The sequence below is a fragment of the Vombatus ursinus genome, unplaced genomic scaffold (genome assembly GCF_900497805.2).
Source record: "Vombatus ursinus unplaced genomic scaffold, bare-nosed wombat genome assembly UNPS02000749.1, whole genome shotgun sequence".
NCBI classification, from domain to species: domain Eukaryota; kingdom Metazoa; phylum Chordata; class Mammalia; order Diprotodontia; family Vombatidae; genus Vombatus; species Vombatus ursinus.
The window spans coordinates 24,770,553-24,790,853 of record NW_020940527.1 but is presented as its reverse complement, the minus strand read 5'-3'; the positions used below and the strand labels follow the sequence as shown (position 1 = coordinate 24,790,853).

The 20,301-nt window shown below is 43.4% G+C and overlaps 1 protein-coding gene across 5 annotated transcripts in view; it reads right to left on the bottom strand.

Moving 5' to 3' along the window:
* Window positions 1-561: 561 nt before the first annotated feature.
* HPS1 (HPS1 biogenesis of lysosomal organelles complex 3 subunit 1) overlaps window positions 562-20,301 on the bottom strand; it is a 37,263-nt gene continuing 17,523 nt past the window's right edge. For 2 of the 5 annotated variants that reach the window (XM_027859440.1, XM_027859448.1), the window contains 10 exons: window positions 19,843-19,910; window positions 18,379-18,546; window positions 18,103-18,282; window positions 16,505-16,566; window positions 15,827-15,961; window positions 15,670-15,735; window positions 12,743-12,887; window positions 10,477-10,590; window positions 3,585-3,667; window positions 1,450-2,781 (listed from right to left, as the gene is read on the bottom strand). In XM_027859440.1, the coding sequence (XP_027715241.1) occupies window positions 2,619-2,781; window positions 3,585-3,667; window positions 10,477-10,590; window positions 12,743-12,887; window positions 15,670-15,735; window positions 15,827-15,961; window positions 16,505-16,566; window positions 18,103-18,282; window positions 18,379-18,546; window positions 19,843-19,910 (1,184 nt within the window). In that variant the 3' untranslated portion in view covers window positions 1,450-2,618. Of the gene's footprint in view, window positions 596-1,449; window positions 2,782-3,584; window positions 3,668-10,476; window positions 10,591-12,742; window positions 12,888-12,986; window positions 13,168-15,656; window positions 15,736-15,826; window positions 15,962-16,504; window positions 16,567-18,102; window positions 18,283-18,378; window positions 18,547-19,842; window positions 19,911-20,301 lie in introns of those variants that run through there. The other 3 variants (XM_027859464.1, XM_027859457.1, XM_027859473.1) reach the window with 3 other exon arrangements.

Here is a 20,301-nt window from a genome sequence, read left to right as displayed (position 1 = left end):
CCTCGTTGGCTAAGTCAGATTAGTATATGTAAATAAGGTACAAAGCAGACTGTGACATGGATGGGAGATATGGACAAAGACCTCTAAGATAATTTAAGGAGGCCTCTGTTTCATCTGGGATGGAGATGGAGAAACTGAAAAAGTGAGGAAGTCTTCATGGAAAAGTTGGCACCTGAGCTGGGCCTTGGAAGAAAAGTGGGCATTCCAGGCGTGGGGGATGGGCTTCTCCAGGCAAACCCCGCCCAAGCCTGCACTGTTCTCATCTGTTTGCCTAATCCTCTCTCTGCCTCCCTTGCAGAACCCTCCTTAAGGAGCCAAATTTCTTACTCCCAGCCTGCCATGGATGAATTGGAAGTGTCTCGGATCAGAGTGGGTAACTTGTTATTTGGCTGGAATGTGGATGGGCGAGATTGGGGGGGCGGGGCTCACTTCATCCTCCAGGCACTTCGGAGCCACTGACTGTTTCCTTTTCTTATTTTGATCTTAAGAATCATCAACAAGGGGCAGTGAGGTGGTGCAGTGGATAGAACGCCTGCCCTGGAGTCAGGAGAATCAAATCCCGCCAGACACCTGCAAGTCACTTAATCCCAATTGCCTTGCCAAAAAGAAAAACAAAATCAACAAACACAACCATTTTAATAGATTACAAAAAACATGAGATTTTATAAAAAAAAAAAACAAAACTCTGAACTTTCATTTTTTACATACAGCTTGTCTTTTTAAAAAAGTAATACTAAATTTAACAAGGTAGTAACAAAACAGCCCCATTTCTGTCTTTTGTTTTGGTCCGTCCATTTTTAAAAGGCAACAATTAATACAACAACGTGAAGAAAAACAACTTTGAAAGAGAGGGTCTTTAAGCAGGTGGGTGAAAATGGTCAGAAGGAAGATGAGTTGATTAGGAGAGAATGGAAGCAGGGAGACCAGTTAGACCAGGCAAATGCTGATGGGGATTTGAACTTGGGGGTGGCATCGTGAGCTGAGAAGAGAATGACTCTATAGATATCATGGAGGTAACACTGGTAGGATTCTGCAGCTGTTTGGATTGGGGTTCCTTATGAATTTGCAGGGACCTGCACGGAGAGATTCTCCATCCGATTCTTCTTGGATGCCCTAATACTGCCAAGAGCCACTAGAGGAAAATTAGTTTGTTTTTTCCCTTCTTCTTCTGTAATTGAACTGTCAGTTTTCCAGTGTGTTTCCTTTACAAGTTAGACTGGAGTCTTTGAGATAACTCCTGCATGGTTGAATAAGTAATGACACATGCCTTATTGTTGTACCCATCACGAGCAGGGACCAATAGGAACGCTGCTACATCCCTGGAACACTGGTGCTTAGCTATTTGCCTAGGGCACACAGTGGGAAGCTCATCAGTGGTATTATCATTCTTATTTAAATAATCTAGACCAGGGGTGGGGAACTTGCCACCTCGAGGCCACACATGGCCCTCTAGGTCCTCAAGTGCAGCCCTCTGACTGAATCCAAACTTCAGAAGAAGGGCTGCAGGTTCCCCACCCCTGAATTCTAGACTGACTTATTGTGCCATTGCCCAACAGACAGCTTCTTGGAAATCCTTAAGGAATGCAGGTCATTTGTAGTCTGTAGACTACATCTGTAGTCAATGACTACGGAGTCATTTGTGGTCTTGTTTGTGCCCAGAAATAAAACAGGCAGGGTGGGGTGGGAAGGTTTACAATGCATAAAGCAGAAATAAGGTGGTTTACAGAACTTACTATTTTATTTCTGTCAATCAATGTCTTTTCAATTCAACACCTCTCTCCTTGGCTAAAATCTGCAAAAGACCCAGAATCTGGTTTCCTGTTTACTTCCCACACACTGACAAGGCTGGGAGTGAACAAGTTTTAGGAACTGTCTATTGTGTAGGACATATATGGGCCCACACTAAACCCCTTCCCCATTTTACTGTATGATAGGCCAATGAGGCAGCTTGGATTTGAGGAAGCAGAGAAAGGAAACTCAAATGCTTGAACAAGCTCTTCCTTTCTGTCCTGTGAGACAGGATAAGAAGGAATCCAGTGAAGAAAAATAGGAAAGGTTAAGTGCTTTAAGCGATGCAGGGAGCTAAGGTCATGAAACCCTGGATATTAGGTGCTGGTAACCTTCCCACCTCGGGGGAAGGCACGAGAGGCAGCCCCTAGGGTTAGTGGCTCTGAATTTCAATGTCAAAATCCCTGGAACTTCTAAGGACACAATATAGAAGGCCTCTGTTTAAAGTGCATCACTCTCTTGCAGCAGGCATGATTCTAGCAAGGCCCAGCTCCTGCCTCTGACTCCCAACCTGCTCTCTGACACACAAAGCGGCATCTGTGTCACCAATGCTAAGATCTGCAGCACTGCAGGTCTGATTTGTGGCTGGCAAGGCATCTCTGTGTGCCATGCATCCCATGGATCGGCCAGGGTAGGGCTTTTCAGGAATATGTAGGCATGAAGGTTTTATCCTGCTGCCCTAGGGCTAGCACTGAGCAGGAGAGCATTTTTCTCCAAATGATGGATGGGCAGGCACGATCAGCTGTGATCTGCATCACAGAAGATTTGAGAAGCTGAGGTGGGGCACATCCACCTCAAACAAATGTCTTGTGAAACCTGAATCCAGTCTTCTAGAGCAAGGGGATACGGGATGACTCCCACAGCTGCCGGGCCAGCTCGCCTGCCTGCTGGACCACTATGTCCATACCGAGGACAGAGAGATGGATGGTCATCAATTCATAGCATTTCACTACTTCTCCCATATGACTTTTGCTATAGTAGCGCAGAAGCTTCCTAGGAGACAGGGGTAAAAGAAAATACATGATTCAGAAGAGATTGTCTTCCCCTCGGCCAAGGGCTGGATCCCACAGGGGCTGGCTGGCCTCAAAGGTCCAGATGCAGCCCAGTTCTCCTGAAGGGTAGGGCTGACTTCTCACGTGAAGGACAAAGTTTCCAGCACCTTAGTCAGTGAGGACTTCCTCCTCAGGTTTCCTGAGCTCTCTGCTACCTAATTAGAATTGTACTTGCTTCTCCCTTAGCTCCCTGACAATGAGTCCTTCCTTCAGAGAGGTTCCTATCCTGGGGATTTCAGTGCTAATCCCACATGAAGCAGAACCTGCCAAGCCCAGACATGTCTTATAAGAAGAGCTTGGTGGAATCAGTGGTGCCTACTAGGGTGATGGCACAGGATCAGAGACAGAAGCTCCCTTTGTGGCCACACTGGCTTCTTTGATAACAGAGCATCAAGATGCTACTGTACTGGGCACAGCGAGGTCAGACACCTGGCACAATAGGATTTCTAGCTCTCTGGGCCAGGTACTTCCCTAATGGGAGAAAAGCTATTCTTCCTCCAACGCCAGAGTATGTGTATGTGTATATACATATGTACGTGTACACACATCATATATGCGTGTATGTATATGCTCTTAAGGCAGGAATATGTGTCTGTGTGTGTATGTGTATACACACACACACATATACACACACAGAGATAATACATATATATGTATTATTTATCATCTCTATCCCTATCTATCTATCTCCCAGTTCTCCCTCTCTGGATCTGGCTCTTGAACCTCAATCTGGAAGGGTGTTACCTGTAATAGTCTCCCCCAAGCACACCGATGGGAGCTGAGTCATCGGGGAGGACAGGTACCTCTATCGCCTGTAATTTGTGCCCCTAAAGAAGACCAGAAGAGCTGTGAGAAGAGACTGGAAGGAGATGTGGGCAGAAACTTCATGAGTAAGTGGTACAATGAGAAGCCAGGGACTGTGCAACATAGAGGCTCTGAAGAGCAGAGCCCTTTGAGAAAGGGCCATTTCCGTACTGTAAAAAAGTGTGATCTCAACCATCTCCAAACCATACTGCCCCATGAGCACCTTCTGTTTTCCACCTTCCAACTCCAGCCCCTCTAAATGCATTGTCTTCCCTATAAGAATATAAGTTCCTTTAGGTAAAGGACTATCTTGCTGTATTTGCATCCCTAGCACTTAGCAGTAAGTTGCTGTAACTCTCCCATGTTCACCTCCAAATACCTATAAAATGTCACCCTAAAAGAAATCCTGAAACAGCAGAAAGACAGTGTGAAACAATCTTTTAGCCCAAGAAACTTGGAAGATCATCAAGAAAGGTCTGTCTCACTCGGGTAAAAGGGAAATGCAGTCCAGAACAGGAAGTGTCCCAGCAAGCCAGCAGCAAGCCCTACCTCAGCAAACCAGTGGGAGATCCTGAGCCCCAGTGTAGTGGAGCAGCCGAATGCCAACACCAGGACCCCTAACATGCCTCAGCATAGCCAGGGGAATGGATAGATTCCAATTCTGAGAACTGCCATGTGCTTCAGCATGGCCCCAGGCAAACAGGGCCAACCCCACAGGTGCCTAAGCAAACAGGCTGCTGCCAGTGCAGAGCTCTCACCAAGTACTTTAACATAGCCCTGGGAAACACAGAAACACCCCACTGGCCTCAGCACATGCCAGACACCAGCACTAGCACCCTGGCTCAGCACCAGGTAAGTTGCCAGACCTCTACAGCCTCCAGGAGCACTAGCCACTCCCCACCCCCTCCGCGCAGTACTAGACACAATGGTCCCCAGTGGGTGTCAGGGCAACATCAACGCAGCACCAGGTAAACAGTCAGGGTCTGCAGTCCCTGGCACAAAAAGCCTGAGACAGTGTCCCTTCCATCCCGGGAGCAGAGCTCAAATTTAAAAGAAAGGAAAAAGATGAGCAAAAAACAACAAAAAGAGAATCTGACCACAGAAAGTTATTATGGTGACAAGGAAGATCAGGACAGACTCAGAAGAGGACAACAATATCAAAACACCCATGGACAAAACCCCAAAGAAAAGTGCGAAGTGGTCTCAAGCCCAGAAAGAACTCATAGAACAGCTCAAAAAAAAAAAAAAAGCTTAAAAATCATATAAGAGAGGTGGAAAAAAAATGAGAGTGATGCAAGAGAATTATGAAAAAAGTCAACATGGAAAAAGAAAACAACTGCTTAAAAAGTAGAATTGGCTAAATGGAAAAGAAAGTAAAAAGCTAACTGAGGAAAACAACTCCTTCAAAGTTAGAATGGGGCAAGTAGAAACTAATGACTATAAGATATCAAGAAGAAATCAAACAAATTCATAACAATGAAAAAATAGAAGAAAATGTAAAATACTTCATTGGAAAAACAACTGACCTGGAAAATAGATCCAGGAGAGGCAATGTCAGAATCATTGGACCACCTGAAAGCCATAATCAAAAGGAGGACCTGGACAGCATCTTTTCAGAAATTATCAAGGAAAACTGCCCTGATATCCTGGAACCAGAGGGCCAAACAGGCACTGAAAGAATCCACCGATCACCTCAGGAAAGAGATACCAAAACAAAAACCCCAAGGGACATTATAGCCAAATTTCAGGACTATCAGGTCATGGAAAAAACACTTCAAGTGGCCAGAAAGAAACAATTCAAATATTGGGGAACCACAATTAGAATCACACAGGACGCAGCTGCAACATTAAAAGATCGTAGGTCATAGAACATGATATTCTGGAAGGCAAAGAAGCTAGGACTACAACCAAGAATCACCTACCCAGTGAAATTAAGCATACTACTTCAACGGGAAAAAAAATGGTCATTCAATGAAATAGAAGGATTTCAAGCTTTCATAAGAAGACCAGAACTGAACAAAAAACTTGATCTCTAATATCAAGACCCAAGAGAAACCCAAAAAGGTAATTTTTTTTTTTGGGTGAGGCCATTGGTGACTTGCCTAGAGTCACACAGCTAGTGAGTGTTACGTGTCTGACGCCAGATTTGAACTCAGGTCTTCCTAACTCCAGGGCTAGTGCTCTATCCACTGTGCCACCTAGCTGCCCCAGAAGCCTAAAAAGGTAAAAAGCAAAAAGAAAACATAAGGGATTCAATGGAGCCAAACTGTTTACATCCCTATGTAGGAAGATGATACTTGTAATTCTTAAAAATTGTATCGCTAATAGTACAGCTAGAAAGAATACACATAGAAAGAGGGTACAGGTATAAGGCAAATTTGAGGGAATGACATAAAAAATAATTAAGGAATGAGAAGAAGGAGGACACTAGGTACAGAAGAAAGGGAGAGGTGGAATGGGGTAAATGTTTTCACATTAAGAGGCACAAAAAACCTATTACAGTGGAGGGAAAGATGGGAGGGTGGGTGATGGGCACCGCTTGAATCTTACTCTCTTTAGTATTGACCCAAAGAGGGAATAATATACACAACCAGTTGAATGTAGAAATCAATCTTAACTGATAGGAAAGTAGGAGGGGAGGAGATTAAATAAAGGTAGGGGGACTAACAGAAGGGAGGGCAGACTGGGGAAGTGGTAGACAGAAGCAAAACAATGTCGAGAAGGGAAAGGGTGGAAGGAGAGAAAGGACAAATAGGAGGAAAAATAGGATGGAGAGAAATACACAGTAATCATAACTGTGAATGTAGATTGGATGAACTCTCCCATAAAATGGAAGCAGATAGCAGAGTGGATCAAAAACCAGAATCCTACACTAGGTTGTTTACAAGAAACACACTTGAAGCAGACAGACACACACAGGGCAAAGGTAAGGGGCCAGAGCAAAATCTATTGTGCTTCAGCTCAAGTAAAAAAAGCAGGGGCAGCAATCTTGATCTCAGACAATGCAAAAGCAAAAACAGACCTAATTAAAAGAGATAAGGAAGCAAACTACGTCTTGCTAAAAGGTACCACAGACAATGAAGTAATATCAATACTAAACATATGTGCACCAAGTGGCATAGCATACAGATTCTTTTTCTCCTCAATTTTTAAGCATTTTTATTTAAAGTATTGTATTCCAAATTCTACCCTCCCTCCCTCTCCACCTTCCTCCCTGAGATGGTAAGCAATCAGATATAGGTTATACATGTGCAATTATGTAAAACATTTCCATATTAGTAATTTTGTACAAGAAGACTTAAGTGAAAAAAAGAGAAAGTGAAAAATAGCATGCTTCACTCTGTATTTGATCAACATCAGTTCTTTCTCTGGAGGTGGATAGTATATTTCATCATTAGTCCTTTGGGACTGTCTTGGATCATTGCATCACTGAGAATAGCTAAGTCATTCACAGTTCTTCATTGAACAATATTGCTGTTACTGTGTACCATGTTCCCCTGGTTCTGTTCACTTCACTCTGCATCAGCTCATGTAAGTCTTTCCAGATTTTTCTGAAATCATCCTGCTTATCCTTTCTTATAGCATAATAATATTCCATTACAATCATATATCACAGCTTGGTTAGCCATTCACCAATTGATGGGCAACCTTTTGATTTCTATTTCTTAGGCACCACAAAAAGAGCTGCAATAAATAATTTTGTACAAATAAGTCCTTTTCTCTTTTTTTGGATGTCTTTGGGATATATACTGAGCAGTGGTATTGCTGGATCAAAGAGTATGCAGTTTTATAGCCCTTTGGCCAGAGTTCCAAATTGCTTTCCAGAATGGTTAAATCAGTTCACAACTCCACCAACAGTGCATTTGTGTCCCAATTTTCCCACATCCTCTCTAACATCCAAAATTTTCCTTTTTTGTCATATTAGCCACTCTGATAAGTGTGAGGTGGTACCTCGGAGTTGTTTTAATTTTCATTTCTCTGATCAATAGTGATTTAGAGCATTTTTTCATGTGACTATAGATAGCTTTGATTCCTTTGTCTGAAAAATGCATATTCATATCCTTTGACCATTTATTAGTTGGGGAATGAGTTGATTTTTAAGAATTTGACTCAGTTCTCTATATATTTGAGAAATGAGGCCTTTAACAGAGATACTAGCAAAATTTCCCCCCAGTTTTCTTCTTTCCTTATAATATTGACTGCATTGGTTTTGTTTGTGTAAAAATTTTTAATTTTACATAATCAAAATCATCTATTTTACATTTTGTAATGCTTTATATCTTCTTTGGTCTTAAATTCTTCCCCTTATCCATAAATCTGACAGCATCCAAGTTCTTAAAGGAGAAGTTAAGTGAGTTATAGGTTCATGACCAAACAAGAAACAGAAAGCATTACAAAATGTAAAATAGATAATTTTGATTGTATTAAATTAAAAAGCTTTTGCACAAGCAAAACAAATGTAAGCAGGATTAGAAGGAAAGCAAAAAGCTGGGAAACAATCTTTACAGCAAGTGTCTCTGATAAAAGCCTCATTTCTCAAATACATAGAGAACTGAGTCAAATTTATAAGAATAGAAGCCATTCCCCAACTGATAAATGGTCAGAGTATATGAACAGGTAGTTTTCTGATGAAGAAATCAAAGCTATCTAGAGGCATATGAAGAAGTGCTCTAAATCACTTTTGAGTAGAGAAATGCAAATTAAAACAACTCTGAGGTATCACCTCACACCTATCAGATGGGTTAATATGACAAAAAAAAGAAAATGATAAAAGTTGGAAAGGATGTGGGAAAATTGGGACACTAATGCACTGTTGATGGAGTTGTGAACTGATTCAACTATTCTGGAGAGCAATTTGGAACTATGCCCAAAGGGCAACCAAACAGATATCCTTTGATCCAGCAATACTATTACTAGATCTGTATTTCAAAGATATCATAAAAAAGGGAAAGGGACCTGCACGTGCAAAAATATTTATAGCAGCCCTTTTCTTGGTGGCAAAATATTGGAAATTGAGGGGGTGCCCATCAACTGGGGAATGGCTAAACAAGCTGTGGTATATAAATGTAATGGAATACTACTGTGCAACAAAAAATGATGAACAAGCAGATTTCTGAAAAACTTGGAAAGAGAACTGATGCAAAGAGAAATAAACAGAACTAGGAAAACACTGTATACGGCATCAGCAACATTGTGTGATGATCAACTATGAATGACACAGCTCTTCTCAGTAACACAATGATCTAAGACAGGTATAAAGGACTCATGGAAGAAAATGCTGCTATCTATACCCAGATAAGAATTAATGGACTCTGAAGGCAGATTGAAGCATACTTTTTTCACTTACTTTATTCTTTTTTGTTTTTTTTCCCTTTCAATCTGTTTCTTTTTTCACAACTATGACAAATATGGAAATATGTTTTATATGATAGCACAAGTATAACCTATATCAAATTGCCTACCATTTCAGGAAGAGGGTAGGAGAGGGAGGGAAAAAAATTTGGAACTCAAAATCTTGTAAAAATGAATGCTAAAAATTGTCTTGACATGTAACTAGGAAAAAAATACTTTTTTTTCAAAAAAGTGTTTTCCTTCCTTCCTAACAATTTCTGTTTCTCTCTAATAAATAAAGGTATACACCAAGGCAGAATTCTAGAATTTATAATAGTCCTTCCAGTCTTTATTTTCATTTTTTTCCTGTTGTTGAGTAGTTCCAGGTAATTTGGACTATAATACCTTGGTATGTGAATTGAATTTTTCTTCTTTTACTTTATTTGATGTATTTCCTGATGTTTTGAGCTGATGAAGGAGAGCAAGGCTTAGAATCAACTTCTCACTCAGTCCTTCTGCCAGAACTTTACAATCCCTTTTGTCTGATTATTTTTTATCAACTATTACCTTGGATACTGATTGGTCCAGAGCTCTCCTGTGACAGGAGAGAAGGAAGGAGTCAGGAAAGATGCTTATGGTGGTTGGAGGTGAGCGAGAAAGAAGTCAGTAGTTTTTAGCACAGAAAGGACAGGCAGAGGTGAATAAAAGGCTTGGATAATGGAAGCAACAACAGGTTCAAGTGTGTGCTGGAGATTGAAGTGATGGCTCTTTGGGGCTGGAAAAAAAGAAGAAATAAACAAACAAAAAAAACAACACATGAAGAGAGGGAGAATTAAAGAAAAAAGCCAGAAAAAAAGAGGAATTAGAGAAAGGAAGTGATAGAAAAACAAAGCAAGAAAAATATGGAGGTAAGATACCATTACCTAATTTTGTACTGCTGAAGGCAGTGTGGCCTTGTGAAAAGAACACTGGGTCAGGAGGAGTTGGAAGCATTAAGTCATAGCCTCAAGTTTACCCCTGGCTAGCAGAGTAACTTGGTACAACTTAATTTCTTGATGCCTCGCATTTCCCACTTGCAAATGTGCACATCGATGTGCCGTCTTTCATCTATGAAGATGATGTCACCTGACATCAGTAGTTTATGCTCTTGATGCTTCCTTGCGGTACTGGGGAGGCCTCACCCACCCAAAGAGGAGCACAGCTTCCTTTCTTGGCTCCTCCCCCCATCCCTCAACTTACAGCGTGTTTTAGAAGACAGCTGGGTTGAAGCAAAGGTATAGACGACAGCCATAAAATACAGCAAAGGGGGTGTAACCTGCATCTTTGATCTCAGGAGCCCTGTGCTCTAATTCAATTGAGCTACCTGGACTTATGTTTCCAGAGGGCCATTGTGAAATTACAATGAGACCAAAAATGGACAGTGCTTTGGGAAAAAACAACAACACCCACATAACTCCCTAAACATGTCGTCTTAATGCTCCTGGGGCATGACTATACCCACCATCTCATTCTCGAACCACAGGAAGTAGGAACAGTAGTAGTCGCCATCTTGGAACGTCAGGGTTGTGTAGCCCTTCTGAAGGTATCGCCGGGCCAGACCAACTAAAGCCCACACCTGTAGGGAAGGAGACATGAGAAAATGGACCAAGCTAAAGGCTTTATCTTCCCCTCTAGTCCTGGCTAGGTTCCTTTAGCTGAGGCCTTCAATTTTCTTTTTTTTTCCTTCAATTGTTCTGTTGCTTGTCACTATTCAAAAAGAGTCTCACAAAAAGGCATCGTTTTGATGAGTTATCTGGTTTTTAGCAAACCTCAACAAATGAATAATTTATACCATCAGTGACATTTTAAAGTGACATTACATATTTGATGACTACAAAGGATCAACTGTGATCACCCAGAGTCCCCTTCTGACTACTGGGAACTCCTGATTATACTCCAGGAAGTTAGATACCAAGAAGTTATGGGTCAGCTAGGGCCTCTGAAACCGGTGAGGCTGGTTGGAGCTGGGACAGGGCCGGTGACACATTTTGACTTGTAAATGCTCTGAGACTCTGGATCCTGGCCAACTTCAGGGAGTCAGAGATCTCATACCATCAGCACCACCACCACCAGCACCAGCACCACCACCACCACCACCATCCCTAACATTTACGTAGTGCTTAAAGGTTTACAAAGTGCCTGAACTAGTAGCTGCTATCTAAAGATGAGGGAACTAAGGCTGAAAGAATCACACAGCTAGTAAGTGGTGGAAGAGAAAGGAAGGAGTGAAGATCTAAACTCAGGTCTTCCTGACTCCAGGCCTAGGGCTCTGTCCATCATATCACCTGGCTGCCTCTGCTTAGCTGTGGCAGTGACCATCAGAGGCGCAAGTGGCCTCCAGTGGGGGTGGTAGTGGCCAGCTTCACTATCTCTGAGAGGAGATGCATGAGAATAGGATGGATGTTTGCTAATATTACAATAAAAAAGTAATTACATTTAGGGCAAATGCATGACAGAGTAATAAGTCACTGTGAACAAGCTTCTTGTGAATCAGGATGCTGAACAAAAACTCTGAAATAAACCCAATGAATACACCTCCTGGAATTCAATTCAGCAAACATCTATAAATATCATGTAAAAACCTATGCCAAAATCAATATGTCTTTAATTCTTCCTCTTCCCTCTAGCGGCCTCAGGAAAGGGCCTCTGGGCCATTCATTAAAGTCTCCCCCACAGCCTACTGGCCAAGTGGTCCTCCAGTGTTTGCTTGAAGATCTCCAATGAGGGAGACCTAAGCTCCAACACAGGCTGCTCCCAGAGCTGGAAGGGGCCTCAGAGGACAGTGAGTTCAAGACTTCCTTCTCCAAATGAGTTGACGTAGAGAGAAGTTAAGTTCCTCATCTAGTTTCGCTCAGCTAGTGTAGGAGGTAGGACTTAAACTCAGGCCTTCTTGGTTTCAAGGACAACTGTCTATTCATAAGATCTGGTGGTGCAGTGGACAGAGTGCTAGGCCTAGAGTCAGGAAGACCTGAGTCCTAGCTGTGTGACCCTGGGCAAGTCACCGAACCTCTGTCTGCCCCAATTTCCTCAACTGTAAAATGTGGATAATAATAGCACCTACCTCCCAGAGTTATTGTAAGGATCAAGTGACACAACATTTGTAAAGTGCTTGGCATAGAGCTTGGCACATAATAGATGCTACACAAATGTTTATTCCCTCCCTTCCTCTCTTTCCCACTCCTCTCTGCTTCCTCTTTAGGTACAGAATAATATAAAGAGAATAAGTGCAAATCAGCACAAACGTGGATAATTATATGTAGTTTGAGAGGGAGAACACAAGTCGTTGGGGAGCTCAGGAAAGGCTGCATTTAGGCAGCTGGGCTTCAGCTGGGCTTCCAAGAGGGGAGAAGTGAGGATGGAGTACATTGGAGGAGGCGGGGGAGACTGCTAGTGCAAAGATGTTGAGGTAGGAAATGGAGTGCTGTGTGTCATAAATAGGGAGGAGGCCAGTATGGCTGGACCACAGCCTCTGAGCTTTGGTGTGACTGTCCTTCCAATGCCTGAAGGCTTCTCCTGTCCTCAGCCTTTTCTTTTCCAGGCTGAACATTTCCAGTTCCCTCAAATAGAGCATAAAGCTTTGGTTTTTTGGGGTTTTTTTTGGTCTTAAATTTGCTTTAGCTAATCTTATGTGTGCCCAGAGTGCTGAGGAAATCTTCATAATGACCACACCAGACAGGATTTCAGATACTTATGAACAGCAATAAAAAGTGGGGTGAGATTAGGATTACCTTGGCTTTGATGAAGGCAGCCAGGGGTCCCTTGCCCAGCTCTGACATCGTTTTTCCAGTGATGCTCAGGGAGGGAGCCACCATTTGCCCTGTCATTCGATCCACGTAGATGAAATGCACCAACCCTGGGAAATCTTCCAGGTAAGTGAAGGCCCAGGTTAAGGAGGTTCTAATCCTGGCCATCCAGGACGATCCCAGGAAAAGTCTTCTGTTCACTAGGCCATCCCCAAAGGCAGTAAGAGACAGGTATGCCTTTTACCTGAATTCCAGTTCCATTTCATCCCTCTCCTCAAAGAGCACCCCTCCTTTTCCCTCCTTCTTAATTCCTCCTACTCCTCTTGGGAGTCCCATGAGAAGCACAACACTCATGTATTTGAGAGGGGGGACAGATAGTTAACAGGCTGTTCTGTCCCAGACAAAATGGCCTAGAAGACAAGAGTGCTGGAGTTAGACCAAAACCTGGGTTTGAATGCTGACATCAGACATTTGCTAGCTGTGGACTTCACTAAAACTCTCTGATCCCATCTCCTCATCTGAAAGTGGGGACAATCGCTGCACCTTCCCCAGAGGGTGGGTGTGATGCTCTAATGAGCCATGTAAAGCAACCTGCAAACCTCAGAGTGCTTTATAAATGCCAGTAACTGTCATCATCATCATCATCATGATGATTCTTGAGGCCTGTTCCTGGGATGCACATGTGTCTCTTCTGGGGCGTGGTCTCTTCTCTATACTCTAATATCTAATGTGCTGAGGCCAGTGCAACAGCAGGCAGGGCACAGGGTTCTGTGCTGATGCCATTAGTTTAAATGTGATCTGTTCCCTGCTTTAAGAACTTAAACACTTTGACACAGTCCGGGACGGGTTTCATCTTCATTTTACAGATAAAAGAACAAACACCCGCAGAAAGGAAACAGTCAATTTGGCCAACTTTTAGCCAGGTATGTCCTGGGCAAAGGGTGACCTCTATCTTTCCCTCCTCTAAAGAAGGGAAAAAAATAATCTCTCCCTAACAAATCTCAGGAAATTATGCCCAAAGGACAGTACTTGATGTTGTAAGTGGAGAGAAGAAGCATTTACAAATGTTAGGCACTGTGCTAAGCACTTTACAAATATGATCTCATTTGATCCTCACAATAACCTTGGGAGGCAGGTGCTATTATAGCCCCATTTCACAGATGAGGAAATTGAGGCAAACAGAAGTTAAGTGACTTCCCCAGAGTTACCCAGCTAGAAAGTATCTGAGGCCAGATTTGAACTCGGGTCTTCCTGACTTCAGGCCTGGCATTCTGTCCATTTTACCACCTCATGGCTTATAAAAACAAAGGCAGTGTGGTAGAGCAGCAAGATCACCATTCTGGGCATCAGGATATCTAGTCTTGGCTTAGCCAGTCAACAAGCATTTATTAAGCAGCACTGTATGCCACGTGCTAAGCACTGGGGATACAAAGAAAGGCAAAAACCAGTTCCTGTTCTCAAGGATCACACAGTCTAATGGCTCTGTTATTCACAAGTTATAGGATCTGGGAAAATCGCTTCTCCTTTCGTGGCGTTGAGAAGGTGGAACCAGAGGCCTTTCACTGTAGTTCTAGGCCCCTGGGGCCTTTGCATGAAGGTTACTCTAGGAAGGGTTCTGTTCATGCTGGCTCCAAATATCTGATGCTCACTATGAGGATGAACTCGACAGCCTCTGCCCTGGTTGTCCCCCTCCTCACCTCTGCCTACTGGCTACCTTCAAGACTCATCTCAACAACGACATTCTAGGGAGGTCTTTCTTGGTCCCTCCCCGGCTGCTAGTGCCTTCCCCCCTAATAATAATAGGTAGTATGTATATATACATATATACACACACAGATACATGGCACATATGCACACATACACATATATGTATCTATGTTATATAGATATATCTATGTAAAATATTCAATGGGGCAATTAGGTGGCACAGTGGAGAGAGTGTTGACCCTGGAGTCAGGAGGACCCTAGTTCAAATCAGACTTCAGATACTTATTAGCTGAGTGATCCTGGGCAAGTCATTTAACCCTGTTTGCCTCAGTTTTCTCATCTGTAAAATAAGCTGGAGAAGGAAATGGCAAACTCCTCCAGTATCTGCCAAGAAAATCCCAAATGGAGCCATGAAGAATTGGACGTGACTAACTGAGTAAACAACAAATATACTCAATACATATATATATACACATATATATACACACACACACACACATATATACATACACACACACATGTATGTATAGAATATATATAATATTATATATAAATCTCTTCATATGTACTTAATATCTCAATATATATATACACACTCAATACTTTCTCTCCCTATATACATACACATTCACATACATACACACATACATATATATTCTATATACTATACATATGTGTGTATCAAATTTTAGGTTTGCAAAGCACTTTACAAATGTTATCTCATTTGATTCTCACAATCCTGTGAAGTAGGTGCATTATTATCCCCATTTTACAGATAAGGAAACTGAGGCTGAGAGTGGTTAAGTGACTTGTCCAGGGTTACACGGCTAATAAATGTCTGAGGCAGGATTCAAATTCAGGTCTTCTTATGCTAAGGTTACCTTGTATTTGCTTGGCACAGATCTTGTATATGACTGTTATTTACAGGTTGTCTCACCCATTACTATGTAAGCAGCTTGAGGGCAGGAAATGTTTTGGGTTTTTTTCCCTGGATGGCCAGCACTTCGCTCAGTGCCTGGCACATAGTGAGTAACCTTTTGTAAGTAACATGCTTGCTGTTGATAAGAGGATTATTTAAAAAAAAAAAAAAGGCCATGTATACAGTGCCATTTATACCCTGCAGACCCTTCTGAGAGATTAAGTAGAAGAGATGCCTTAATTATGGCGCTTCCTTGCCCTGGCTCCCCCTTACTTAGTCAGGATATGACACCAAGGTGATGTTTCTCTGGCTCTTCACCATCAAAAAGTCCTTCCAGTCCACCAGCATGTCTCTGTCAGAGGAAACCAGAGGAGCACAGGTGACTTGTGGCCATAGGCTCCATCCAAGGCCAAGGCCCCACCTCCAATCATTCCCCAACTTACTGGATGACACTCTGGACGTGGTTCTGTAGGCTCTCGGGGAGACAGGGCCCTCCCCCTCCAGGGGCTGGGCTCAGGAAGCAGACTCGGTACATGGAGCAAAGCTGCCTCTTTACCTTTGCACAGGCCTGGATGATCCTGAAAGTCAAGGACTCAATCAGCAAGCACTCATTAAGCCCTTATCCTGTGCACTTGGCTAAGTGCTGAGGATGCAAAGAAAGGCTAAACACAATCCCTGCCCTCCAGGAGCTTACATGCCAGTGGGAGGGACAACACGTAAACCCAGTACAGACAGATGGATAGTAACCTCAGAGGGGAAGACTGGCACCTGGGGACTGAAGAGCAGGTCAATGCTGAGTACACAAGGCCCCTCTCTTTCCCTAGTTCTGGTGTGCCTACTTTTTTTGGCTATCCCCTCTCCCACATACTGGAGGCTCAGTCTCCCCAGTGTTCTCTCTTTCTTGGTCATATTCTTTCCCGGGAATTCTCTCTCTTGCTCTGAGTTTACTGAGCTCCTCATGGCTGCTTTCTGTCTTTTAATACTCTGGCATCTTTCTGTCATCTCTGAATCAGAGAATCAGAGCAAAGAGGAGTCATCCCACCCAAGGGTTCCCATTACTTTCACCTCCCACCTCCCCTCCCCCCTGCCCCCCACCCATTTCCACCAGTGCCTGTACTTACTCCAAGTATGACCCTTGGTCACTCCTGGAGAAAGCCTTGTTCTTAAATTCCAGCCATGAGCTCTGAAACAAGGATAGATAACTTTGGGGACACAAACCCCCAAAGAACCCTCTGCCCCCCAGCAATGCTACAGCTAGGAACGAGACCCCAGGGCTTCCTAAGCATTTATGATCACTTCAGAATTACCTTTAGAGCCAGTAAACATTTCATATGCCATCCTATGAGCCAGCTCTTCTGTCCACCTAATACAATGCTAAAGCACATTCAGGATGTTGGCCCTGAGGCACGTCAAGATCCTGAAATGCCTCCAGAATCATCAAAGACTCAGCTGTGTTTTAATATTCCGAATACTTTACTTCCTCATGCTCCACTTCATTTTTCACAGTGACACCAGGCTCACCCTCCTAAAATATGACCTTCACTACTTCATTCCTTTGCTTACAAATTTCCAATCAATGTCCCACTGCCAAAGGAACAAAGCCTGAACTTATCATCTTGGCATTTGAGGCCCTCTCTAGCCTGGCCCCACCGGACCTCCTCCATTTTTATTCCCTACTGTTCCTTGTCACATTCTCTTTTTCAATCTGGCAGGTCTCTCCACCTTCCCCAAAGCAGGCCATGCATAGCCTCTTTCTCTGCCCAGTTGCATGGTTGACTTCTACTTAATCCTTAATTATTAAATGCCTACTAAGTGTGAGGCCACCGCACTATTCTCCTCACTTAAGATGCTCTCCCTTTCAAAGCCCCAGTTCAAAGGCCATCATCTCTACGACACCCACCCCACTTTTCCAGCCCATCCTGATCTTCCCTTTCTTCTTCCTTCTCTATAGTACTGAGCATATACACCGCTGCTGGTGCGCATTGTCACTGAATGGATATAACTTTCACGATAAGACTAGAATCTCCTCAAGGGCAGGGTTATGGTTTAGTTTTTTGAGAGTTTACACAGCATCTTGCACAGTGGTAGGCACAAAACAGATCTTTCATAAATATATGTGAACTGACTAACCATGATTCCAGAGGACTCTGGATGAAACATGCTCCCCACCCACCTACCTCCTGACAGAGATGATGGACTAAGGGTGGAGACTGAGATAGATACTTTTAGATGTGGCCAATGCAGGCATCTGTTTGTTTGACTATGCATATTTGTGACAATGATTTTGTTTTTTCCTTTTCCTTTTTTCCAATGGAGGAAGACGGAAGGGAAAGAGAATAGATTTTTGTTAATTGAAGAGATTAAACCAATTTTTTTAAAGTCCAAGTAACTGAAACATTGTAACATTACAATAGCACAAATAAAATCTATGACATTAACCTTAAAAAACATATGTGAACTGAATTTTAAGTTATCTGGTAATTGGTGAGTCATGTCTGGAATTTATGATAATCCTGTTAACCAGACTGTTTGATTAACAAAAAATGCCTCATTCCTGAACCCCGAGGGTTTAATGTTTTGAGTAAAAGTTTTGCATTTCCCTCTGACTTCTTGATTTTGGTTTTCTGATTCACTGGTGTCCCCAAGAGCACAAGACTCCCTTCTTTCTCCTGCGGGGGCAGAGCTTTGGCTCTGATTTCCTATGAGGTTTAAGTCTGACCTGAATGTCTTGTCCTCCTCGATTCTTCACAAATTTGTCCATCCTCTGGCGCAAGTCCCCTAAAAGGGGCTGGGAACGAAGGGCACCCCCTGCTTGCTGCCTTTCCTTCAGTTTCTTCTCTAGTACCGAAAACCCATCCAGCAGTTGATAAAGGGAGAGAGCCATGTGGCAGCTGGGGCTCTGCAGGGAGGAAGCAGAGGAGGTGAGGGGTCTAAAGAAAAGAGTCCCGCGCCCTCGCCAGGAGGCAAGGCAGCCAGTCCTGGCTGGCTCTCTTACCTTGGTTAGAAGCACCATAGAGATCCCTGGCCAGAGAGGCATGCAGTACATGGTGTGAGGCATCATAACACAGTGGCTCTCCTTTAAAGTGGCATCCAGGAAAATCCTTCTGGGACTGGAAGGTGCGGGAGATGGGGGGACCAGAGTTTGCAAGGTGTCCTCTGCTATCTGATTCAGGGAGACAGAGACGTGAGTGAGAGGAGAGTGCAGAGCAAGTAAGATTAGGTCTTCCCTCTTCATGGATTTCCTTGTCTTGTGACAGGGGAAGGAGAAAATAATTTACAGATCCAAATGGTTCAGCTCTGAAGTCACTGCTTCTTGGTCCACCCTCCCAAGATATAACCATCCTATTCTTTCTGATTTCTGTACATCACTCCACCTCACAGTCTGAGAAAAAGATTGATATGAGGAGGTGGGAAAATGGGGTGAGATGGGTAGAGACATAGGACAGGAAAGGTAGAGAAAACTGGAAGATGTGGTAGAAAGACACATAGTACCTTGCCTCTCCAGAACATTAAAATAACTTAAAATTAAGTACTTAATTTTAAAATTAGAATATTTAAAGTTACATAGTCCCAGGCTGTTCTCTCAGTTCTTCAGTATCTCAAAAACCAACTAATTGTGCAAGTGGGGAAACTAAGGCACAAAGAGAATATGTGATCACGACTAGTGGACGGGCTTGAACCGAGAGGCCACACTGAACCTCAGCTCTTGATGGAACGTATTTGATATCTGTTAAAGACAATCTGAGAAAGCATGCCCCAACTGTCCCCTGGCTCTTGGGAACAATGAATTCATCGTATGAATATCATAGATTCAAAAGATTTGGGGCTGGAAGCACCCTTACCCAGCCCTCTCGTTTTATAAATGAGGAGATGGAGGCTCAGAGAGATTGAGTGATTTGCCAAGGGTTGCACAGCTAGTTAAGTACGTGAGCTGGGATTTGAAGCCCGGTAATCTAGTGCTCAAGTCCAGTGCTCTACCACCTACTATACAGTTCTGTGAAGAAACTGTTGCTAGTGTTCTGCCAGAACGAGCCAGGCTTCGGAGAGGGATCTGCCCTAAGTCTACACTTCTCATCCGCAGACCCTGAGGGACTGGACTTTGAAAATGCGTGCACCCTGTTAAAAGAGGAAGACCGGGCATTCTGCAGGGGAAAGAAGGGAGGGAGTCTCCCTCAGTACAAAAGTCTATATCCCAAGTCTGTCCCCAAAGACCAGGAATCTTGCCCACCTCTGCCATTCATAAGTAAGACATCTCACCTTTCTGATCCTCTGGGTTTGGTTTTTTTTTAAATCCATAAAATGGATTGGACTCAAAGATCTCGAAAGTCCTTCCTTCTCTGACCTTCTGAAGCCTATGATTCTAAACGGACAGCTCGACTTCTCTCTCCACCCCTTATGCCACAGGAGGCTCGGACTGAAGTCCCAGGCTAAGTCCATTTATCCCCCAAGAGGAACTCACCTGGACAAAGGCAGCATCGGCGTCCTCACCAACTGGTGGAGTTCCACCCTCCAGCCAGATGGCACTTCCTGTAAAAGTTACAAAGGATTTGTATGTTGTCTGCCCCATCCCCAAGAAGAGAGCTCAGACGCCCCGCATAGAATGACAATTACTGGAGCAGAGAGAGATTTGCTGGCGAGGGCAACAACTACAGCATCAGGCAGAGGCAAAGAGGCCCCAGCACAAACAGGCCGAAAAGGCCGTCCTGCTCTTGGGGCTCTTGAGAGGGCGGTCCTAGCCCATTATCAGAAAGTTCACACTCAAGTGTACAGAGGGAATTCCCGGAATCCAGGCCATTTTCTGAGTGACCATATTTCCTTCTTGCTCCCTGCTCACTGTATGTCACCACAACAAAAGTACTTGGGGGTGCGACAGAAAGGAAAACATGTCCTCAGAGCTATCATGCTCCCTTCTATAGGG